Source organism: Fonticula alba (genome assembly GCF_000388065.1).
Source record: "Fonticula alba strain ATCC 38817 unplaced genomic scaffold supercont2.154, whole genome shotgun sequence".
NCBI classification, from domain to species: Eukaryota; order Rotosphaerida; family Fonticulaceae; genus Fonticula; species Fonticula alba.
The window spans coordinates 1-1,278 of NW_009243124.1; the positions used below are offsets into that span (position 1 = coordinate 1).

The 1,278-nt window shown below is 66.4% G+C and overlaps 1 protein-coding gene across 1 annotated transcript; it reads right to left on the minus strand.

Moving 5' to 3' along the window:
* Positions 1–178: 178 nt before the first annotated feature.
* On the minus strand, positions 179–482 carry H696_06360 (hypothetical protein; the record flags this gene model as incomplete). The annotated part of the gene is made up of 2 exons (XM_009500100.1): positions 179–309; positions 402–482. Coding segments are annotated over 2 exons (212 nt in total), but the record flags the coding sequence as incomplete, so codon positions are not given.
* Positions 483–1,278: the final 796 nt, after the last annotated feature.

Genomic DNA, 1,278 nt, shown 5'->3' on the forward strand with positions numbered 1-1,278 from the left:
AGCACAGATGCCCTGCACCCCCCCCCCCCCCCCCCTCCCCCCCCAGGGCGGCGTCGAGGATCACAAAATGCCCTGGCGAACCACATAGTCTCACAGACCATTGACACTCCATTTATCCTCTTCTCCCCCCCCCCTCTCTCTCTCCTCCCCCTTCTATCCGCCGTTCCCATCACACAGCTCACGCAAGAAGCAGGCCGCTGTGTACACCGCACTGGCCGATTCCAATGCCGACTTGCGCGGTGAATGCGATGACCTGGTGGAACAGCTCCAGGAGGAGTTTGCCGCCATCCAGGACCTTGAGCACCAAGCCTCATTGGCCGGCATGCCGATTGAAACGCTGATCGGCAACATGCAGGGGCTGGCTTCCCCCCCCCCCCCCCCTCCTCGCGCCCTCCTCGAACCGTGGGCCAGCAGGGCAAACAGTGGCACGCAGGGGGCGCACGCATGTTGCCGCATTGACCCGTGCTCCGATGTGCCAGCCACTGGGCAAGCATGCGAGTAAACAATTGTGTCGGCACAATTGCGCATCTGTGCTCGCGCGCATGCTTCTACATGCGCCTGCTCGCTTCACGCACGGACGCCAGTCACCATGTTCTCCCCCCCCCCCCCCCCCCCCCGCGCCCCACGAGAGGCCCGGCACCCGGGGCCCCCCGAGGCAACATGGCTCCTCGTCTGCAAGGCGGCAGGGCCCCGGGGTTCGGTCGCGGCCCCTTCCCCCCGGGGCCCGTGGAAGAGGAATCATGTATGGGGAACGGCGTGCTGGCCTTCGCCGGCTTGGATGGCCCCCGCTCCGTGCTCTTCCCCCTCGTTTCCAGGTAGTGAGATCAGTTTGAACATGCACCCCGGGCCCAGCGATACCACGCGTCCAGGTCCCTCTTACACCCACGGCAGCCACCCCGATGGGACATCCTGTGAAACAGGCAGACGCCCCCCGCCCGGCCTCCCTCCCTTCAGCCCTCCGGGGCACTTGTCCACAGGGTGCGCCATGAGCCTGGAAGTGGCAACTGGCAACGCTTTAAACCGCCTCCCCGGCCTAACTCCGCGTCCCCTCCCCCCCCCCCCCCTCCGTCTCTTGTTCCCGTACGCACAGCGCTTACATTGTCCCCGAGCCAACCGCCGACCCCAAACACCCAGGTATCTTGCCCACCTCCTGCCCCCTCGCCGGGTGCTGCTGCATCTGTCTCGCGCGCGCGCGCGCGCGTGTGTGTGCGCCCAGCATCTATCCCTCTCTCTCTCTCTCTCCCAGCCTCCTATCAGGGGCTGCACGCAGCTCACGGT